Source organism: Struthio camelus, chromosome 6 (assembly GCF_040807025.1).
Source record: "Struthio camelus isolate bStrCam1 chromosome 6, bStrCam1.hap1, whole genome shotgun sequence".
NCBI lineage: Eukaryota > Metazoa > Chordata > Aves > Struthioniformes > Struthionidae > Struthio > Struthio camelus.
Genome location: NC_090947.1, coordinates 26,550,533 through 26,571,549, shown reverse-complemented (window position 1 = coordinate 26,571,549; position 21,017 = coordinate 26,550,533). Strand labels below are relative to the sequence as shown.

At 38.8% G+C, this 21,017-nt stretch overlaps 1 protein-coding gene across 2 annotated transcripts; it reads left to right on the top strand.

The window, feature by feature from the left end:
* Positions 1–2,925: 2,925 nt before the first annotated feature.
* GCA (grancalcin) lies at positions 2,926–17,072 on the top strand. Of its 2 annotated transcripts, XM_068948783.1 has the most exons (9): positions 2,930–3,072; positions 5,488–5,661; positions 6,551–6,654; positions 11,791–11,860; positions 12,657–12,700; positions 12,992–13,139; positions 14,331–14,444; positions 14,817–14,875; positions 15,589–17,072. In XM_068948783.1, exons 3-9 carry the CDS (start codon positions 6,568–6,570, stop codon positions 15,613–15,615), a joined length of 549 nt encoding a protein of 182 aa, XP_068804884.1. In that variant the 5' UTR covers positions 2,930–3,072; positions 5,488–5,661; positions 6,551–6,567; the 3' UTR covers positions 15,616–17,072. The 2 variants fall into 2 exon arrangements, with proteins under 2 accessions (XP_068804883.1, XP_068804884.1); XM_068948782.1 differs by lacking the exon at positions 6,551–6,654 and having other exon boundaries at positions 2,926–3,072.
* Positions 17,073–21,017: the final 3,945 nt, after the last annotated feature.

Sequence of the window (21,017 nt, the reverse complement as noted above, 5' to 3'; positions counted from 1 at the left end):
CTAAGAAGCGGTGGAAGCTCCCTCATGCCAAAGACTCAGCTTGACAGGGCCCTTGATAACCTAATCTCAGGCCTTGCTTTCCCTTCCCAGGCTAGACTCCTCCGATTCTGTGACTCAAATCCATTGTGCCTGCAGCTGCTTGTCTTGCTGAGGTGTGCTACAGCATTTTGGAGTTTTCTTCAGTTGGAGGCTTCTTTTGCAGCTGCACTGCTGTCATCGTGTGAAGGGGGTAACAAAGCTCACTGACTCTAGGAAAGGGACAACGCTTCCTAGTTCCTAGCAAGTGGCAGAAATCATTTCTCAATGATATTATAAGATTTCTAAAAAATCCTCCACCTATAACAGGACTTTAAATGAAAGCAAGGGAGTTTATTTTAGGAAAGCAAGAGAAACAAAAGACTGAGCAAGAGAAACAAAAAACAAGGTCTGAGGTTTTTAAGAATTTCCTGCCTTCAGATTCAAGAAAGAAAAAAGCTTAAAATGCATTGCCTGTTGAATTCAACTGCTAAATATTGACCCATCAAACTGCAAACATTTCATAGAATCCAAATTATTGTTATTGATATTTCAAAACATAAGCACACAGATTTATCCAAAGGACTGTTTTTCTTGGAATATTTATGTTTCACAGTGTTTTCTTCTGAAAATTATTTTTGGCTGATGAGAAAAGAGTATAATTAATTGTTCCAAATACCATCTCAATTGGTTTCAAAGTAATTTGCCTTTAACCTTTTCTCACAGCACACATATATCGTAAGAACCAAAATTCTAGTTTTTACTTCAATATATGAACTAAATCAGGATTTAAGGCTCCATACTTCTTTGGTATCTAGGTGTCCCAAATTCCTAAAATATTAGGAATCCTAGTTTATGTTTGAAAGCTGATGTTTGGAAAGTGTTAAAAATTGATGTTACGTAAATGAAAGAAGTTGATAAATTATGTTCACTTACCTCAGGTCATTCATCTTGTATCCCTTTCTCTGAGGAAATCCAATGACAGTATTCACAAGTATTTTAGATGGCTTAATTAATATTCATAATTCGCTTTCTCCTTTTGGTGAACAGCTTTACAGCAACAGTTCCTGAGCTTAATTTCCTGGAGTGCCATGGGCAGCAGTGGTAAAAGCTCATACATGCAGACCCGCTACAGGTAAAGTCAGAAGCTCAAGCTGACTGCCAGCAAGGTGATTTCACACACCATCATCTCCACATTCCTACACTTTTAAGTTCCTTGAAGCATCCTGTTAACACTCCCAGGAACTAGGACTCCCCCATTTTTTTCTCCTCTTCCCCTCTTCTCTGAAGCTGCAAAAGCCAGGACCCAGTTATATCTCCATGCCCATGTAAGTCACACTTCACTTTACAAACCTCATGCATCTTGACTTTACAAGACCTTATGCAGTCTCTGGGTCTTTAATCACTTCATGCTGTACCTAACATGCTGTGCCAGAACTGGCTGAGTTCCTGCAGGTGCTATGGAGCACAGCAGAGCGAGCCTGGCTGCTCAGATCCCTTGCTGTACCCAGCAATAATATATTGCCTGTTGGCTGGTTCCTGATTGAATGAAGGCATTTAATCTGTGATTCAAACTCTGCCAGTGCCTCCCTTTAGGCTGCAGTTACCTTATTGCAGGTGACATGTTTCTTCAAAGAGTTTTTTGTACTAGAAGTGATATGCATTCCAGACTTCAGGAATCTTTGCTTTTTAGGTCTGATTCAAAGTGAATGGAGCCTGTAATTGATTCGCATTGATTTTGATACTGTCTAGATTTCATCCAGAGTAATAGTGCAGAACACGTTCAGTTATAGAGATGGTGCAGAAATATATAGTGTTTTCATTCTCGCTTATGTAACTGTATACTCATCTTCTTTCATTGTTGGTTTTTGTTTCCCATCTATTACGTCATATCTGTTTTACTTTCATTTCATTCTCTCCTTTCTGCTTATATTAGGTTTCATTCTTGTCTCTAGCAGGCACTTTTTAATGATGGCTTTATGCAAATTTCCTTTGAAAAAGTTCTGAAAGAAGTCTGTTTTTTTCTCCTTTACTTTCTTTCTCTCTGTCTCTAGCCTTTATAGTTTCACAGATGAGTGTTTCTTGTAAGGCCTGAGCTCTGCAGGATTTACTTGGGTGCAGCTTGTGTAGATAGGTTGGTTGTATGTCCACCTTGTTTCCCACATTGTATATGTAGCAATGGTAAATCAGGTCCTGTGTTATTTATAGCAGAATAACGCTTTACAGGTTCAAAGAGTTTATAAATATTAAAGAGACATTTGTAAACTATTTGGATTTAAAGAAAAAAAGTAATTCAGTGTTGCTAGGTCCTATTCCAGCTACTGCTAGGTGGAACACATGATGGCTGAGCTCCTACTCTGTCCATCTATGAAGCAACTATTTTGAATCTCTTGCGCTCTTCTAGCTGGATTTCGCATTCCTCGTAACACAAGAGGAGTAAGAGCCTTGAGACCTTTTTCCCTTTCAGATTTGGCTGTAATTAGTCACGAAGTTCATAAGCAGGGGCGCTGGCAGAGAGACAGGGGAACAACACAAGGCTTTTTCTTTGGGTAACTCAGCAGAAAAGCTCAGCAGAGCCAGTTCCTAACCCCGCGTGGAAATCCCCTGCTCGTTGCTCCCTAACCGCACTGTAACATCTTCCCTACCAGCAAGGCAGAAGTTCAGACCGACGGCTGAGGAGACTACTGAAACACAAGATTAAAGCAAGTGGAAAAACAGTATGTGAGCACCTCCAGGAGTTATATTTAGCAGTTACTTGTACCAAAAACAAGGGAAACGCCGGAGGAGCGTTTCCCTGCGGAGCAGACAGTTGCACCAACAGCAAACTCGACCCCCAGCGCTCCCGCCCCGCCCCCAACGGCCGCCCAGCCAGGCGGCCCCGCCCCTCGGCTCGCGGGCCTCGCCCGCTAGGGGCGGGGCCCCCGCGGGCCAATAGCAGGGGCCTCGGCAGGCCGCGCCTCGGCGTTGCTGGGGTGACGGCAGGGTCCTGGCGCTGCGGCCGTTGCGGCTCGAGTCGGTCTGGCGGCTGCCGCTATGGCCTACCCGGGCTTCGGAGGGGTGAGTGCCGGCGGGGCCGCCGCCCCGTAGGGGCCCGCGAGGGCGGGGGCTCGGCGGCCCGGACAAAGCCTCTCCAGCGCCTGCGTTAGGGCCCGGCAGGGCCGGCGTAGCGCTCGCTCGCGGCGCGGTTCCGGTGAGGCCGGGCCTACGCGGCCCAGAGGAGCGGGCCGGGCTGGGCCCTCCCTCGCTGCCGCCGGCTCCGCGCAACGCCTGCCGGCGGGGGGCTGGCGAGGAGCGTGGCACTTCCCTCCCTCCCTCCCCCGCCCCCCCCAGATTCCTGCCATCCCTCCCCGCCGCGCACATTGGGGCAGCCTGGGCTGAAGAGGAGGAGCACGGAGGAAAATGTTTCTTCCCAGGGCTGGCCGCTGCACCGGAATGCCGGTCCGGCCGGGCGGGAGCAGGGGAAGCGGCAGTGTCTGGGGCAGGTGGGCGGTTGCACCGTGGCTGCGGCCAGAGAGCGCCCGCCCGCTCCGGGCCCTGGGCGCGATGCGAGTCCTCGGCAGAGGAGGCCTGGGCGGGAGGGCGGTGCAGGCGTCGTGGGCTAAAGGAACCCCGCGGGGAAAGGTTTCTTGCAGCTCCTCGCACAGAGGGGGCCAAGGACCCCTGGAAGATCCAGATCGGTGCTTAAACACTGCCAAGATTTTGAAATGAAACCATTGGAAATAGAACTTTGAGTTGGGCCTTGCCCTTGTGCAATACAGTTATAGCATGTTTGATGTTTCTTGTGTGCAGCTGGGTCCTGTGGTGGCCGTAGACACTAAACTACGTTTGCTTAAAAATAACATCCTAGGGAGGGCTGATAGTACAACTGGAAACACTGTAATGGTAATTTTTCATTAGAAAACAGGAAGCCACTTGTACACTACTTGTACTGTAGTTGAGATTAAAAGAATTGGATGCAGTTTGCATGGCATGTCCTTGAGCAAAAGAAATGCTGCTCTGGCACTTGTAGTTGTGATACAAGAGATGAAAATAAATATTCTTCTAATTGTTTAGATAGTCAGTCTAAATGCAGTCACCATAGAGGCTGGTTGCTCAGTATTCCTGGCACTGGTATTCGCTTCCAATAAACAAAGCAGACCTTTGTATGTGTGTGTTTCCTTTGCCACTGTTAGTTAAATCTTTAAATATCAGCATTCACTGTATATTTGGAGATCATAAAACTCTTTCGTTACTTTAAAGTTACCTTGCAGCGTTATAGCTGAAAATTCTTATTGTTACAAAACTGTCATAGCTAATACCAATGGCAGTGATGGCTTGTTTGGAGTCTTGCAGGCTTTGCGTCCTTCACGTCTATAGACCTGACACGGTTCTTGCAATACAAGAAAGATACTATTTATATGTGATCTCCAGGAGCCATTTACAGCTGGAATAAGGACCAACGCTGGAAGCTTGTAGAAAAAATTGCCTCTTTCCCTCTTTTGATTTTTCTCATGTGCTCACCTTGATAAAGCTAGCTCAGTCTACTGGTGTGTTTATTTTTGTAAGCCCACAAGTTCAATTTCAAATTCTGTGTTCTGCCATTTACCTACTGGTTACTATGACTGTTTTTCTGATCCTTGTGTGGCATGAGAAGCTTTATATTATGTTATTTTGGAGTACTCCTTCAACTATGTGATTGTATTTTTTTTTTTTGGTCACAAAACTGGACAAAACACCCTATGTTTAAATATAGGTAAACTAAACTTTACTTGCTTCATTTTACTTTTATTATGGGTAAGATCAGATCATCCCCACAGTAAAATCTATAATCAGCCCATGAAATAATAGTTCCAGGATATGCAGAACCACTTCAAAATTACATGTGGCCCAGCTGGAAGAAGGGAACTGGTGCCACATGTTGTTACTCCAATAAAAAGAAAGTGTTTTGAAACCTGGCATAGATAAATGACTGAATAAAAAATTTAACACAGAAAAGGAAATTATGATCCAATAGAAAGCACAGGGAAAATTAGATGATTAGGAATTAATTTTCAGAACTAGATTTTTTTTGAATAAATTAATAACTGCAGCGCCCTGCAAACTATATCACTAATGTCCATAACCTCCCTGTTTGAAAAGAGGAGAGGAAAAAAAATGGCAGTAGCAGTATAATAGTAACTTTTTTTCTTAGAAATTTTCCTTGATAATGCAGCCAAAAGCATGTAGAACTGTTCTTCGAATTATGCCATCTTTTTTTTTTTTTTCTCCTCCTTCACTAAATATTTTCAAAACTCCTTTTGAAGGAGGTCATTTAACAGTATATTCAGGTGTATGACTGAGTTGGAAGTTGATTTATATTTTTAAAATAAGCTGTGCAACAAGTATTTCTTAATCATGCATAAGGTACGTTTTCATTGTAAAATGAAAGTATTTCAGCTTATCAAAATGAAGACACTCATTTCTTATTTCTTATTTTTATTGCTTTTACAAAAGTATGGAGGTTACAGTGGTCAGATGCCTGGAATGCCAATGACAATAGGACAGTCAATGCCAGGAGCAGTACCAAATACGCCTTATGGTGCATACTCTGGATATTCTGCATATTCTGGTATTTACTCTGTTGCTGCTGACCCCATGTGGACTTACTTCAGTGCCATTGCTGGACAGGTAAGATAATATAAACAATACAATTAAATAATTAGCTGTCAAAGCAATCCTAGTAAAGTTTTGTTTTGTGTTTTTTTCTTAAAAAGAAATATCTTAGTATAGTATTCTCAGTAACAATCGTTCATCTTCAGGTAAAGTGTAGTATTCAGCACTAACTGTAACTATAGTTGGCACTAGAGTTCATAGTAGTACAGACTTGATAGACGTGTTTCTATTAATAAGCTAAAATTTATCAAAATATATTGGCAGTTCACCTTCAGATTCTCACTGCATTCTTGAAATAGTGTTTCTTCTTTAGATTCTCTGTATGTGTGAGTGTCATAGTTCTGTATGCAGATAGCAGAACTTAAAAAACCAGCTCTGAAATTCTGAGACTAGAATTTCAATTAACTTTGTTCTATACTACATACAGAAATTGGGTAGGAAAGTATAATGCAAGAATATGACTTCACAGGTTAGCAACCCAAGGAACTAGAGTCTCCAAAATGGATGCTACTTGAATTGTAAGGTATTTCTTTTGGCATAAGGTCTTAAGTCTAACTTCTGTGTTCTGTAAGATTGTACAGTTTTTAGAGTGGAGGGTGGGCTCATAAATGTCCTGAGACTAGACCTATTTTTTGTGTAGGATGTGCTAGCTTTGAAAAGTTACATGTTGTTTAAAAAAGATGTTAAATACTGCAGATATTTTTATAATGTTAGCAGACAGTGATAAAAGAGTTGCTGTACCCCAGGAGTCTGCCTTAGTATTTGTTATGGCTCTGAAATTGGTATGTTAATAAGAGCGTTGCAATGTCACATGATAAAAGGAGTAACAGGGAGTTTTGTAGTTCAGTATGGGGGAAATAGACCAATGGGGGTTGGCAAGGATTCACAGAGGTCATGTGCACAGCCCCACAGGTATACTAGATGGTTCTGGGTTTTGTGGTGCCAATATGCACCTTCTCAAGAGCGTGGATCTGCAGAAGCAATGTATTTGAAGATCTCCAGTTACAGGTGAGTGACCTTCTTTTATAGATTAGAGGGGCTGCTTTTTTCTTTTGCCATCTTAAGTTGCATAGGCTCTGGACCTCAGTACTTCTGTCTGGTTTTGTTTTGTGCTGCCTTGACTCTGTCTAGCTAACTACTTCTTTATGCTTCATTTCTCGGTTGGTGTGGAACAGTTTTTTTTGTTTTTTTTTTTTGTTTTTCTCTCTCATTTTACGATGAGTTGTATCCTCCCCTTGTCCTCACTAACTTGTGAAAACGGGGACAGATGGAAGAAGGCAATTGTGCTTGTCTGTTGCTGTATGCACTGCATTTATCAGATACTCAGATTTTCAGATACTGATTTGTCAGATACTTCTGAGAACTGGAATTTTTTTAGAACACCTGAACAGCTAAGCTGTACTTATAATAAAATTTGTTTTTTTTCTTGAATTCTTCTTTTCCTGAATGCTCAGAGTGTTGTGACATGTTTAGGATGAATATGTGTAAGCGAGGAGGGCAGTGAGGGTAGTGAGGCTTAATTGTGTGGTATTGATAGCACTTTCTTACAATTTCCTTTGAAATTGACATTTGAATTTTATTGGTTTCAGGCTAGATAGATCTGTATTTTACAGCTGAGTTGAAGACATGTCTGAACAGTTTGAGTAATGTGTATCATCTAAAATTGATGCTGCTGAAAATAGTAAACGAAGTATTGCTTCTTGTCTGGTTACTGAAATAATATTAGAATTAAATCCCAAATTGCGTTCCTGGAAAGGCACTAGGCTTGAGTGCCTTCCTTTTTATCCTGAGCTTGAGTCATATCCTAATCCCTGGGCATAAATGTGAGGCTTGTGGTTGCAATGCTAGATGTTCTGGAGACATGAAAGTCTTGTTTTCGATGTTTGTGAGAAGATAATTGAACTGCCTTGGGTAGACCCAACAGAGGTGCTGATTGGGATTCTGTCCCTTTCCCAGTGCTGTGTTAGAACTACAGTGAGCAGCTGAAAGGGTCCTGTGGTTGTGAGAAGCGCTTCAAACAGTTCTCAAAAGTCCTTTCTTAACAGGTGCAACAAGTGGTTGCATCTGCTTTCTTATTAGGTAACCGAATTGTGCTGATGGGAGGGGGAAGTGACAAAAATGAAGTATGCTTTTTTTTTTTTTTCTCTGCCTGCCCTGTAAATGGAGAGAAGTCAGACAAGCAGTTTTTTTGACCCATGTGTATACTTTATTCAGTGCTATGTTACCTGACTAGCTAGTAATGAAATGAGAAGAAAAGTGCTAGCTTACTTTTTGGATTGAGGACTGTTCTATTCAGCTATCTGTCTGCAATACTTAATGGGACTGATAGCTGAAAAGACAAGTGACTTAAAATCTCTTCACACTCAAAATAAGTTCCTCTTTTCTCTAAATTCTCAAATTGAGACAGACAGAAGACATTCCTGTCATGAGTTACCTTAAAACAATGTTAGTTCAAATAAACTTTTCTAGCCTTCAGAAGTCCTTGTTCTGTGAAGAACTTTCTCCAAAATATTTTAACTTGATAATACTGCTAAAGGAGCGCAAAATTTGATGGTAGGGACTTTCCAATATGTCTTGAAGGAAAATCTTCAAGGGAAGATGAAAGTAAAACTTGGATATTTGTGTGCCATTTAAACTTGCATTGTTTGTTTTTTAAAAAAAAAAAAAAAGTTTGGCAAAAGAGCTAACTTTATGTAATTCTAAAAGATTGAAGTGAGCAGATTCTGTAACGGTGACACTGCTCTTTAAATCCTAGGAAGTAATTTGGGTTTAGCTATCAATAAGCCATATTCTTGTCCACTAGTAGTGACATGAGGTGTGCTTCATTTTTAAGTTACAGCAATAACATGATAGCTATGTTGCTTTTTTTTTCTTTCACTCTAACTTTCACAACTGTCCTATGAAAGTTTTTGAGGCCGAGATGAATCTTGGTCTGAAGGCATGATCTCTCCAGGATTTCACGCTCGTCAAATGAGGTTGTTTCGCTCTGCAGAACACAGAGAATTTAGTGTCGGTTTGCTCCCTTGTTAAAACAGGCTTGCTTCCTTCACCAGTGACCATTGGCAATATTTACAGTTTTTGTATGCTAGTCTGCATCATCCTTGTCACAATCAGTGGTATACCCAAGCGCTCTACTGGAACTCCTATTACAATATGGGTTACTGGTGTGTGCCATTTCATGTCTGTTTTAAGTGCAATATCTTTTTTTGCAACATGACAAAACCTTGATGCTTGTATAGTGTTTCTTCCTTGCATGAATCTGTGTAATGCAGTATGAGTGAAGTGATAGAAATTTGTTTTTTTTGTGGGCCCTTTCAAAAAAACTTAACTAAGCACTTTTTGTTTTTTATAGAGAAATCTTTCTTAAATATAATACTATAGTAAACTTAGTTTTTTGTAGGGGGAATACACAATCACTCCTGAAGTACGAGCGAGGCACATAATCACAATCTGTCATCTACCATGTAGCAAGACCAGTGGGGTGATGGAAGCGCTGGCCTTGGCTCTCAAAGAACTGAGCAGGTAGTTCTGAAATTCACAGAAGTATGGGAATTTAATTGCATTTTGTGGGAAGGATGAAATATATCTGAATCTCATTGTACTTACAGTTTGTCTTTAAGATTCAGAAGTGTGATCACCTCATTACAATTGAAGTTATTTAGTTCACTTCTTTACTTCTCTTTTTGTGTGAGCTTATACCCATTGAAAACTGTCCCCCTTACATTTTTGAGAGAGGCATGGTGCTGTGGAGACATTCTACCTGGGTTGAGTGTGGGAGGATCAAAAGTGAGCATCCTAATTTTGCACTTGAATAAGGCAAATGGTAAATGAAGAACATGATGTTTCTGGGTAGTATACAGAATACTACTAATCCTCCTTTACTACTGCAGTGGGTGAAATTTGGCTTTCCATTAACAGTTGCAAACAGCCTCTTCTCATACTCTTCAAAATGAAAATGTTTCCTCTGCTCCCTAGAGGCATGCAGCTTGAAAGCAAGTTATCTTTAGGAAGAATGAAGTTAATATCACTGAGGAATTTGTGTGGGTCTGCTGTCTTCATGGTCTTAACTTGCACAGTCCTGAAAAGATGATGTAGGAAGGATGAAAGCTAGGTACAACATCTTGGGAAGGGAAGGGAGGGGAAAATAACTTCAAACTCTTCATGGGACAAGCTCACCAAATATTGGTCCTTCCTCTTCTAAGACTTTACCTTTTTGTTTTTTATTTATTTTTAAATAAATATCTTAGTGACAACTATGGTATGGGAAAGTTTGACTTGTATCCAATGTTTTCACACTTAAAGTTTTACACGAGTCCCGTGATAGTTCAAAAACTACTGTTTTTCTAAAATTTCCTTAAGATGTGAATTTGCTGAAAAGCGTTGCTTTTCTTATGTGCAGCCACTGTCATCAATTACACTCAGTGACCACTCCAAAATTGAGTTTTTCTCAAGCTAGTGTTGAGCTCCAAGGAAATGGAGTCCAGCCAGTAAGGCTTTTCTACGAATCCCTCAGAGAAGTCAGAAGAGCTCGGTTTAAATTTCTCTATGTTCAGTTATAAATGAAGGGGATCTTGTTATTAATTCATTTCATGGGATGCTGGCTTGAGTTGTTTTCAGAATATCTCATATGGATGTTCCCAGAACTTATTTTCTGATTTTTGAATCTTCGGAGGACTGATGTGTGTATATTTGGATGTTTTGGTTTTTGATTGGTCTTTGTACCTTGCTCTGGTTTGTTATTCCACTCTGTTTACAATTGGTGTTAGCAAAGAAAGAAGGGAAACAAGTGTTCAGGATTTCTTTTGTTTTGGGTTTTTTTATATGTGCACCAAAAACAAGTTAGAGACTGTGGTGCTGAATACCAGATAGGTGCAAGAAAGGGTACAGATAAAATAATACTGACTAACAAATGAAGCTTCTCTGGGTTACAAAATGTGTATTTTGGACAGAACAAAGCTGAGTGCTTTCTATTTATTGCCTTTAAAACAGCAAAATCCCAATTCACTCTGCCTTGATGCACCTTGTGTGCATGTATACTGGAGACACCTAAACCACTAATAAAATGCAGTTGTGCACATGTCAGTATTATTTTTGAGGAACATGAATGTTGTATTTTTTTGTAAATGACCAAGTGAATAATTTCGTTGCTCAATATGTTAATATTTGTCAGCTGAGCTGCATTAACTTAGCTCATGCCTTTCTGAGCCTGTGTTAGTAGAGAAGTAAAACGTGTTAATTTAAACCATTATGAAGTTCACTTTTGTGTCTTAACTTTTGCACTTTGTAAGACTGTCTTACTTCTCAGTTGCAGCAGGCTAAAATAATTATTCAGTGGCAAACAGCAGTAGCTTGTTTGTGATACAAAGAAAGATTCCAGAAAAGTTGTAAGCAGCACCCCGAAGGAGTTAATAAGGAAAGCAAAACTGATATTCAGTTAAACTATAGAAATAAAGGGATAGCTGGAATGTAATTGCCCATGCTGGTTTAAGAGTAACATCCCTGCACTAGGCAAAGGTATGGCAACAAGTATGTAGGTGGTTTCTAAAGTACCAAAAGAATCACAGAATGGTTGAGGTTGGAAGAGACCTCTGGAGGTCATCTAGTCCAACCCCCCCTGCTCAAGCAGGGTCCTCTAGAGCATATTTCCCAGGATCGCATCCAGACGGGTTTTGAATATCTCCAGGGAAGGAGACTCCACTACCTCATGGGCAACCTGTTCCAGAAGATGCAATAGGAAAAGGAAAAGCATCTCTTAATTATTTCAAAATGGAGATGCTGGTGATTTGGAAGGCACTGTGATATCAAGTACTTAAAACAATAGAAAGCCTATTAATCAGCAAGTTGATCAAAATCATCTTCATATGTAAATTCTACATTTAAAAAATACCTTACTAGTGCTTTGGAGTATGTTCGGGAGTGTTTAATTATCCATTTAGCGTCTCACTTCCGTTAATTTGCTGGAAGCATAGAATTCTACTTACTGCTTCTGATTTAGATCAGGTGCTCTTCTGTTATAGTAACTTCTTAACAATGTAAGAATGTTTAGGTGTCAGTACAAATATCTAATGCATTAGTAAGCACAGATAAGTTTTTGTAAGTTAAGTGTGTTCTCAAGTGTGACAAATGTATGCATTTGTTCTACAGGATGGAAAAGTGGATGCTGAAGAACTACAGAGATGTCTACTGCAGTCTGGAATCAGTGGGACCTATTCTCGTAAGACACTGAATGTTATGCTATGGCAGACTGGTTATCTCTTATTTCTCAATACTGCTTTTGTGGATGTCATTTCTGTTCTTACTTTGTTTCTTGTCAAGTAGGAGACTTTGGCTTCTTTCTTTTTTTGGCGATGTCTGGCAGTGTTGGCATTTCACTCTGAAGGAACTGATTTCATCTGCTGGTTCTGAAGATCAGCATGTATGCTAGCATATCTGTACAGACTTTCAGTGCACGTTCTTCTGACTGTTTTCCTCAGCTCAACAATAATAAGACTAGAATACATTTTTCCACTCAAAGATTTGTTCCATATTTAGTTGGATAACACATGTGCAAATAACAGGCTCATGTTCCAGACTTGCTCAGTCTTCCATGTTTTATAACGGTGCTAGCTTTTAGCTCTGTTTCCTGAGATACATTTTTAATAATGCTCTTATGGTTCTTGGTATTATGTTTGAAAGGTATAGCTTAATACTGGAGAGGTTATCACCACTGCCTTGCTGACTGTCTTCTGAGGTGCAGAGTTGAGAAGGCTGGGTTTTTATGCCTCATCTATTTTTGTCACCCTTGAAAACTAAGTCATGATAGTAACAGCACTTCTCCAAGAAAGAACAGTTAATTTATTGGTTCATCCTTTTAGTAGACCTACTAAAAATTTTGGGGTATTTTTAGTGTTCTCCTTTGTTTTCCCCTTGCTTTCAAAAACATGAATTCATGGTCATTGTTACTGCTGTAACTTAAGTATGAAAAATGATACTAATGATAAACATTTTTTAAATTTTAACTATCCTTTCAGCATTCACTCTGGAAACTTGCAGAGTTATGATATCCATGCTGGATGTATCCTTATATACACATATTATGACTTTAGTGGAGTCTCGGTATCACTTTGAACCTGTTTATGGAAAAAGTCGAATTTTAAATTGCTTAAACTCACTTTTGAATACTGGTCTTGTTTCAGCGTTTATAATGGGATGTAAACAGTGATTGTAGAGGTGTATTATCTTTAACCACACTAGCTGCTTTATTTGACTTGTATGTCTTGCATTTCATAACTTTACAGAGTATCTTCATTTTTGTTAAACTGACCAAATTCTTGTTTAAGTTATTCTTATTAACTGAAATAAACAGAGAGATTATACAGGAAAAATGGGATTTAATGAATTTAAAGAGCTCTGGGCAGCTCTCAATGCCTGGAAGCAAAGCTTCATGATGATTGATAGAGATCGAAATGGGACTGTGGAACTTTATGAATTAACTCAAGTCATTGCAGCTATGGGTAAGCAAGCATGGAGGTTTTTTCACAAACTTTAATTTCCATTTTTATACAGTTCATGTTGTACTAGTAAGATAAATGGCAGATTACAATTTAAAATGTTGGAAATAGGATCAGATTTTGTGGCTGAGTGCCATATTGCTGCTTAAATGTCATATATGGTCTCTGAATTGCACACTCTCCAATTAGGTTAGAGAGGAGGGAGAACTCAACATTTTTACTGATGGGTTTTGTAGAGAATTGTTTTCCTTACACAACCTGTCTTCCCGTTTGAAAAGAGATCGATCTTCGTTTTAAATAACAGAAGAGATATATGTGAGATTTAAGACCTGGACATTGAAGGGAATAAAATATCCAATGAAACTTTTGGTCTTATTTATTTATTTTAATTCTTTTTGAATGTATATATTAACCTTTTCTATACAAAATGAGAGATGAGACTTCCTCCGAGTATATTGTCCTTAGACAATAGGTAGATGATAGAAGTGCAATCTCCTTAAGCAAACAACGTTTCTGTGTAAAGGGGTACTCGGAAGCTGTAACAAATCTGGATGGTGATACAGCATAGGTGCATAATCATGCTTTTTCTTTGGAGTCAGATTTAGACTGCCTCTAAAAATTGTTCTTAGTTTACAATCTTAGGTGTTAGCTATAACAACATATTTTTCTATTTTCTGTACTGAAAGCATCGCAGCAGCAGTATAAACTAGTATTTAGCTAATGGATTTCATATCTTCATAAAATTTAACTTGTTTGACAGGCAATGATAGGCTGGTATCTATTTTTTGATGGCTTTTTAGAATTACATTTTGTTAGAATAGCATATATTTTGCGTGGGATGCTACATGTAAATATATCCTGCAAGGGTTAGAGGCTGCTGCCGGCATCATTAATGTTGAGAGAATTAGTTTTCTGTTTTCTGTTGAGTCATGTTAAGCAGGCATTAACTGTACTGTTGTAATTGATCCTGAATGAAATGATGCTAGGATGAAAGGGGAGCATGAAAGTGAGGCTGAGTTCTAGTGGAAATGTCTGGTTTCATGCTGCTAATTTCTGATTCAGATAAACACCTGGAAAAAAATTAAATGATAAATAAATGATTCTTTCTTCACCTGTTTGTTTTTGTTTGTCTGTTTTCTCCTTCAGGGCAATGATAGATGGCTGAAATCTAGAACTTCTAACTTTTATCTCTAGGTTACAGGTTGAGTCCACAAACACTGACCGCTATTGTAAAACGTTACAGCAAAAATGGCAGAATCTTTTTTGATGACTATGTAGCATGCTGTGTGAAGCTACGGACATTGACAGGTATCTTGCTTTCTAAAATAGTTCATAATTACATAGTATACTTTATCTGTTCAGCTAAATATGATAGCTGTATGAAAGTCTAATTTGGAGGCTTTGGTGTATACTTCAGTTTAAATTGTTAAAGTAATGGTTTAACAAGGTCCAAGTTTCGGGGAGGATATTTTATGCAGTGTTCGTTATAGCAGAACCCCTTCCTTTGGGCACAGAAAGGAGAGAAATGGTCAATTGGTTCTAAAGCCATGGACTAGTGACTTGAAAACACTGTAAGCAGTAGTTGTAGCTGAACTTGAAAACACTTTGTCTTTGTGTTTTGTAAATAGTTTGTGGAGTGACGCGTAACTCCGGTTTACTCGCATCTTATCCTTTCCTCAGATTTCTTCCGGAGAAGAGACAAGATGCAACAGGGGGTTGTGAATTTTGTATATGATGATGTAAGTATTAACTGTTACAACTTGCCACATGGATGTGATAAAGGTTTTGTTTAAAAATTGTGAACTACAGCAATGTAAGCATTTGAAATCTGAACTTGCATTAAACTTCACAGTTTCTCAAGAAGAAAATTCAGATAAAGGTGTGGCCATCATTCATGATGATGTGTATTTTACTTCATGAATGCTACTGTCTTCAAATAAATCATCAAAACATCTGTAAAGCTCCTTTATCTCAGTCTTAAGGTATAATTCACTTGGCATCTTCATATTAAGAGCATAGTTCTTCTGGTTGATGTTGATTGCTCTCACCTCTTCTGCTGCAGGCTCTACTGAGAATAGTACTGCTTGTACTTGGTATAACTACTTATTACTATGGGAAGTGATTGCTGGATCACCCCAGAAGTTGTCAGTACAATATAGATAGCAAGCTTTAAACTCTTTGGTTGACTATATCACTTTTGGTTGACATGGTTGACATGCTGTAACTAACACTATGAAATGAGATCGAGTGGTGAGCTTTGCTAAAACCCCCAAAGTAAAGTTATTTTCACATGTTAATTGTAGTATTTTATTTTGTTTTCTTTCCCTCCCATACCCTGCTTCTGGCAGGGTGGAAGTAGGCCATTCCTTTTGAATGTCATGGCTAGCATACTAGTGTTAGTCTTGTTTCCAGCATTGCTAAATACTGAATTGTCTGTTACTTCCCCTTGCAGTTCTTGCAGTGCATTATGGCAATCTGAGTGTTGAACTGCTGGAGGAAAAAAGGATCGCCAACCTGTGAAGAGTTTCTGTTTAGAAGAAATTAACAGAACCTGCTGTGAATGGAAGCTATTGCAGAGTTTTTCATCTTTCTGCCTGATAAGTTGTCCACTTTGATGCTTTGGGGTTGTGTGGATTTTTTTAAAATTTTTTTTGTTTAAGTGCGCAGTTCAGACCAATAAATATTTTTTACATTTTTAGTATTTTTAGAAGCATATTTCTTTTATATGTACAAGTGTAGTTCCAGACAAGTAAATTTGTGCTAAGCTCCTGAGCTTATTGAAGAGTAAAAGCTTATGATCAGAAATATAGGCTGCTACTCATATATGGTTAGCTAACTTAAACAAATAGAAAATAAGATAGTCTAAACTTTAATCTGATATAGGTATTTTTCATCAGTGGTAGTATACTGTCTAAGATGGCATGCTCTGAAGAGCTGTGGGGATGTGGACAAACTGAAACAGTGGATTTTATTTAAAAAGCAAAATATTCTAGGTAAAACTTTCCCATTCCCCCATCTTGTTGTAGTTCAGTGGGTGTTTTTGTTTTTGTTTTTTATGAGGCAAGCTATTTGTCTGTATATAGATCAGATAATACTCTTCAAGTACAGCTTTAGTTACCTTCAGCTGACTTTTTTTTTATCCACCTAATGCTTCTCCCCAAGGAAATTTGGATTTTTGTCAGGGTTTGGCTTATCTTGGAACCTTTCAATGACTTCATCTAGATCAGTAAAATCATTGGCCGAATAGACCTTATGTGCTAAACCCACTCCATGCTTTTCTCTAAATTCTCTTAAACAAAATGTTTTGGGGAATAGAAATGTCTAGCTGGATGATAGATACTTAACAGCACTCAACCAAAATCATTTGCGAAAATGCGTGGGCCTCAATGGCAAATGATTTTATTAGCTCCAATCGCAAAATCTGGGTATCTTTTGAATTCCTGCATCAGTGAACTTGAGGGATTAGACATGGATATACCTTCTAATTTTACTGGAAGGATGGAGCTTAATGTAATGTACTGAGATTGCTGTGTGTGTAGGAAATTTGAAAAGACCTAATCTTGCGGCTTTTTTTTTTTTTCGTGTCTTTGTGTGGTTCAAGCCATTAAGTGGTGTCCTATGTAATCCTGTGCTTTTTACACTTACTCCTGTAGTGTTACTGAATGTAATTTGGGAATGATTTTGCTCAGTATTTTTGTTACTGAAATGTATGCAACCTTTTTAGATCCCTGTTAGAGATGTTTGCATTACAGTAACTAAACTCAAGTTGGTCACAAATAGTCACATCTTGTTGTTCATGACTGAAATAAGTATGATACATTTATTTGCATATATTTAGGCTTCTTGCAAATATGTTTTCATGGTGATGTAAAGTACTGAATAGTATGCTTGATGTACAAGTGCTTTTATTTGTACAGTAAAGAATTTTCCAAGTCATCCTGGCGATTTTTTCTGGAAGCAAAATATTCCGGTAGTGTCATTAACTGTATTATACAAAAACCTGTTATGCAGACAGGATTTTCTGCCATTTATAGTAGTTAACTTGGTCTAGATAAAATACTTATCTGAACTTTCTTTGTATTTCCAACTTCACAATATCATAGTTTCAGTATATAAAATGTAAAAAAACCGCATAAAGGGGGCCAAACGTGTCCTTTGGGAGGCTTTAATTTGGTCCATCTAATTTCCGTTCCAAAGAGAGTAGCCATATTCTGCATTCATTAATAATCAATGAACTTCCCAAGTGGGCATTAAAAAAACCAAGCAGCTAGATGAAGAAAAATGTTTTTTTATGAATAATGTAATTCCATCTACTAGTCATACATAGATGTACAGTGAGGAAAAAGTAAGCTTGCCGCAGTGATACTTTCATGCAATTACAAGGATCAGGACATGCTCCTTTAATGTCACTGACAAAACTTAGTGTTGTGATGATTTACATGTGATCTGTTCTGAGAACCTTATTTTTTCTCCTATAAGCTATTTGCTGGTTAACTTCTATTATTTTCTTTTCAAGCCTAGAAAAAAATTGACGTGAAGAATAGGCATGGCATATAATTGACTTATGGACCACTGTATGTAATTAAGTATATATTATTCCCCATGAAACTTAAGGAGATTTAGATTCAGCATAAACGCTACAAGTCATCCTGCATGCTCTTTGTATTCCAGCTAGGTAAGAAACTACTTATTCATTCTGTGTCTGGACAGCTATTGAAAGTGTGTTAATTGCTGCATACCGAAACTGTCTCAAATCTGAATCAGCCTTAAACTTACTAGTATTTTCATTAAAATTTGACTTTAAATTTGGAAGCGAGACTGTGCTCCTTGTTATTTGTACGTAGCTGCTATATACTGTAGATCAAACAAGTACCTCCACCTGTATTTTAATGAGCATTTTCATTAATGATAATGAGGTAAGAGGTTAGTAAAGTAAGAAATGGAGAACATCTAGTTTGTCTTGGGTTGCATGTTGCTTTGCCATTGGGGGCAGAGTTCCTCCAGAAAGAGTAAATATGTATGACTGCAACCATTATGAGCAGCTGCACATAAAATGTGTGTTTGAATAAGGTGTCACAAATTTATTCAAAGCTTTTTTTTGTTTTTTTAAAAAAAAAAAAGTAGCTAGTGTTCATGACAGACTCAGCATACTGGTCTTGCTTATCAGATCCGTTTTGCAGTTGCTTCTGTTAGGGAATATAGACACTAGATCAGTATTTCCTCCTTTGCTAGTTACTATAATGACCTTGGTATACCATTGTTAACTCATACTGAGTCTGGACACTTTGTGGAAAAACTAGAGGACAGTTATCTCTTTGATTTGAGTAGAGTTAATCTGGGCCTAACCAAGAATAGGGGTGAGATTTGGCAGCATGTTTCTACAAGTAGTATTCTGGTGAAGTATAGCCAGTGTGGTAGCAGGGCTCAGTAACAACAATCCTCTCTCATTTTCAGAAATGCTCAGTGCTGAACTTAAACTATTAGTCTCCATGAAAGACAAGATCAAGCTCTTTGAGAATCAGATCATAAGAGGAATGTTTGGCTGCTTCCAATTGCCTTTTTAAATGCATAACACTGTTTAATTGTGACTGTTGGTATGCCTAATCATCTAGGCCATCGTTTCCTTGCTTACAGAAATATCTTGTAACTAGAGGTTTCAAACTACTTGAAGAGTAAGTACTTGCCTTTGAGTTGCAATTAGCTTCAGTTAGGTTTGCCCCATATTTTCTCTGTCCTTCTGTGAAGGATTAGGATGTTGAAAGATACTACACTTCAATATCTACTGTTTATCTTTGGCAGTGAGACATATCCTCCAGCTCTTGTGGAAATCCTAAGTAATACTAAACTTTTTTTTTTTAATGGCTTGGTTTTGTGCAAGCTGAAAGAATGCTAAAATAATAGAATTACCCTATTCTAAAAGCCTATCTGAATGAAAAACTAAAAGTACTACCTAGAGAATAATAGATTATTCTGTATTAGCTTCATGCATGGACATCTGATGTCAGGTTAACTATGTAGACTTTTTTTGCCTGAAATTAACTAGAAAAAGTGAGTCATGCTTTGAGCGTCCACAGATGTTGCCCTTCTGCTTTCACTGTTGCCTTATGTACCTGCTTGCACACTCATGCAACAGCCCTAGCATTTGCTAGGGGGAGACATTTTACAGAAGTCACTTTGATTAAAATAACAAAAATATCGCTATTAATTATTTATCTGAGACTGAATACAGGGCCTAAAGAAATCATAATCCAAAAATATAGCTTTCTAACTTCTGTGTTTTAGCTATGTGAGGTTTCCTTTCTTATAAGATGACTTGTTTAAATATTACAATTTGTTATACTTTCATTTGACCTCTTACAAACATCAGTGGAACAAAACAGACTCTTACTCTTAATTTCCAGCATATGGTTCATTTATGCTATACTTGCAATTCTTTACCTATTACATTTAAGACCACTTGTGTGTCACATTTTATGCTGTCTGTTCCTTTCCATCATTTCTTCCACCCTGCCAAAATTTGACTGGATTTTAGTCAGTTTCAGGTGCCTGGATATATTTATATATTCCCATGCAGCAGTACAGGCTGGGGGTTGACCTGCTGGAAAGCAGCTCTGCTGAGAAGGACCTGGGAGTCCTGGTGGACAACAAGTTAAACATGAGGCAGCAATGTGCCTTTGTGGCCAAGAAGGCCAATGGTATCCTGGGGTGCCTTAGGGAGAGTGTTGCCAGCAGGTGGAAGGAGGTGATCCTGCCCCTCTCCTCAGCCCTGGTGAGGCCTCCCCTGGAGTACTGTGTCCAATTCTGAGCTCCCCAGTACAAGAGAGACATGGCGCTACTGGAGAGAGTCCAGTGGAGGGCTACAAAGATGATGAAGGGACTGGAGCATCTCTCCTATGAAGAAAGGCTGAGGGAGCTGGGCCTGTTCAGCCTGGAGAAGAGAAGACTGAAGGGGGATTTGATCACTGGGTATAAGTATCTGAAGGGGGAGTGTCAAGAGGATGAGGCCAGTCTCTTCTCCGTGGTGGCTAGCGACAAGACAAGAGGCAACGGGCAGAAACTGAACCACAGGAAGTTCCACCTAAACCTGAGAAAAAACTTCTTCACTGTGAGGGTGACAGAGCACTGGAACAGGTTGCTCAGAGAGGTAGTGGAGTCTCCTTCCCTGGAGATATTCAAAACCCGTCTGGACGTGATCCTGGGAAATATGCTCTAGAGGACCCTGCTTGAGCAGGGGGGGATTGGACTAGATGATCTCCAGAGGTCCCTTCCAACCTGAACGATTCTGTGATTCTGTGATATGCAGGACTGTGAATAATATTGAAATTAATGCTCTGTAGGAATTAATAATTCTGGGAATTGTAGTCTTTTAACAAAAGCAGTTTGCTTTTGCTGAGACAAGATACCATTCAAGATCTTAGAAAAATGTAAGAGGAAGGAAAATAATGTCTATAATATTGTCCCCAAAATGTAAAACCATTAAAAGAGAAGTATTTTAAATTGGCAGCGTCTTAACTATGAACTGCTATGTGTTACTTTTCAGTAGAGCTAGCTTGGAATATATCATGCTTACGTGGAGGAAAAATTATTTTCTTTATTAGATTAAGTCTATCTCAGAGCTATTGAAAAAGTCACTATAATATTGATTCCACTAAAACACTGTGGAAACATCCAAAAGCCCATCTGTTGGTCTGCAGAAGTATTGCTGAAAATTACAAACTGCTGCTCTGTTTAAGACTGAGCAGAGTATATAGGAAAAACAAAAATGATATGCCATATGCAAACACAGGGAGAGCACATTGATGAAAGGAGAGTGTAGGTACCTTCTGGACCCAGGTTCCATTGTGAGGTAAATTTTGGTACTTATCGCTGCTGCTCCCACTG